The following is a 2,166-nucleotide window of genomic DNA, read 5'->3' as shown; positions in this document are numbered from 1 at the left end:
TTGCCCCAGCCTAGACGAAAATACATTTAATGGTTTGGTGTATATACTTAGAAACCCTTGCCTATCATGGAAAATATTCCAGGAGGGTATGTGTAGTTCTAACTCATTCCTTTCTGTGGCTGCATTAAAGCATTAACGCAGCATAGTTTGTTTACATGTTTGATTAGTAATACACATTTGGGTTAGTCTCAGTTTTGTAATTAATATACTCTTATATAAGTGAGATATGTTTCTTTGGGTTTTTTTGTGTATATATGTATTGCATATATGTACATATTTCTGTTGTATAGATTCTTAGTAGTGAAATCACTGAATCAAAGGAGAGATTTTTAGAATTTTGATATATGTGGTTTAGTTACCTTTTAAAATTTTTTGTGCAAATACTTATCTTTTGAACAAAAACTTAAGACAATGATTTGAATAAAAATATACCGTATAATTTAGACACTTTTTTTTTAATGGACCACTATTAAGCTTGAATTCCAATAGTGCAATTGTGATGCTTTCTGCTACATTTTCATTGGTTATCTTCTTGAAACCTTATAGAAATAGATGCACGCCCTCCCCAACAGTGTATAGCCATTTCCCTGTGGTTATGTTTTGGGCTGACATTGGGCTGAAGGCACCAATCACTCCCTGGGGGGAGATGAGGCTCTCAATTCCCGTAAAGGGTTTCATTTTTGAGCAGCCACAGGGGCAGTTGTACGCTAGCTAGCCCAGGAGGTCACCATGGGTCAGAATTGACTCCATGGCAGTGAGGTTCTTTGTTTGTGTCTTGGCCACTGTTAGGTACGGTGGGTCTTTATCTTCTTTGACTGTCTGATAGTATCGTGTCACTTTAATTGTGTTTCTATAATTAAAAAATAGGCTGGCATTTAAAAAGTAAATGTATTGGTCATCGTTATCTTTTATGATTTGCCTTTTCACTGTTCACTTAGTTTTCTTTTTCTTTAGTGTAATTTGTTCCCAGGAACTCTCTAGATATTAAATAATAGTTCTTCACATCATATGTTACAGATAACATCTCCCAATTTATCATTTATATTTTGCTTATAGTATTTTTGTCATGCAGGAGTTTTCTATTTTAAATAGTCATTTGTCAGACTTATTTTTGTTTGTTTATAACTTTCGGATTTTGTGCCTTAATTTAGGAACTCATTCATCATCCTAAGATTATAAACAGCTTTTCCCCAGTTCCTTGTAATTATTTTAGTTAGTTAAAATGTTTTAAGTTCTGTAATCAATTTAGAGTTATTTATGTAAGGTGTGAAGTAGGAATTGCACCTTTTATCTTGCATGAATATCAAAGTATCCCAACATTATTTGTGTTTTCCTCACTGACTTCAAATTCTTCCTTTGGGATGTTTTTAATCCATAGATAGCTGTACATCTGTACAAAGTCTCTTTTGTTCTCTTGATTTATTTTTTGCTTTTGATACCTACTAGGGAAATCCTTTTTAAAAGTATCTCAACTAATCTTAAGTAGCTACCTACTTATTTTTTCAAAACAAGTTTATGATTTGTCAATAATATATGTTTTCTTAACATTTTAGATGGTATTTTATGCCATTAGTTTTAGTTTAATGAATGATTGATTCACTTTAAAAATGTATATCATTTTTTCCCTTGTATTTCAGAATCTTGTGTTTGGAAACCTGAATGGGTCATTTCAGTCCAGAAGGGTCGTAATTTCTCATAATATGGATAAGGCTTTGAAAGAAGGTGAGATTAAATGAGAGTTTATCATTATTATAGAAAGCAATTCTTTTTGTTCTGAAAGCAGAATGATCTTTAGACCGTCTTGTCTTCGTATAGAGAGCACTATGCATTTTTCCCTCGAGTGTTTGTGTCTGATGACTGAATGAATCAGTCTCGGTGTTTTGGTTGACTGGAAAAGACTCACACACTTACTGAGCAGGTGTTCCTGGTTACGAGCTAGGCAACCACGTGTAACTAGTCCTGTGTCTACAGCAAGGGTCTTCCCTCGGTGTCTGAAAATAGAAGTCGGGAAAGATTTTTTTCTTCTGTAAAATGGAAGTGGTGATTGGGATAAATGTGCTGTGTTTCCAAGAATACTTTCTTCTAGTAAATTGGCATTCTATGATGCTCACCTTCCCGACACAACCGCTGAAGACAAAGCGGGTGAATAAGCAAATGTGGTGAAGA

General features: G+C 34.2%; 1 protein-coding gene across 2 annotated transcripts in view; it reads left to right on the top strand.

Moving 5' to 3' along the window:
• The first annotated feature begins 1,641 nt into the window (after positions 1-1,641).
• The window catches only part of SNX25 (sorting nexin 25), a 115,674-nt gene continuing 115,149 nt past the window's right edge, over positions 1,642-2,166 (top strand). For both annotated transcript variants that reach the window (XM_004696146.2, XM_045286600.1), the window contains exon 1: positions 1,642-1,722. In XM_004696146.2, the coding sequence (XP_004696203.1) occupies positions 1,701-1,722 (22 nt within the window). In that variant the 5' untranslated portion in view covers positions 1,642-1,700. The remainder of the gene's footprint in view (positions 1,723-2,166) is intronic.

Source organism: Echinops telfairi, unplaced genomic scaffold (assembly GCF_000313985.2).
Source record: "Echinops telfairi isolate 266 unplaced genomic scaffold, ASM31398v2 ScPeMD7_9;HRSCAF=40, whole genome shotgun sequence".
NCBI lineage: Eukaryota > Metazoa > Chordata > Mammalia > Afrosoricida > Tenrecidae > Echinops > Echinops telfairi.
Note: the sequence above shows the minus strand (reverse complement) of the source record. Positions and strands in the feature narration are given on the sequence as shown.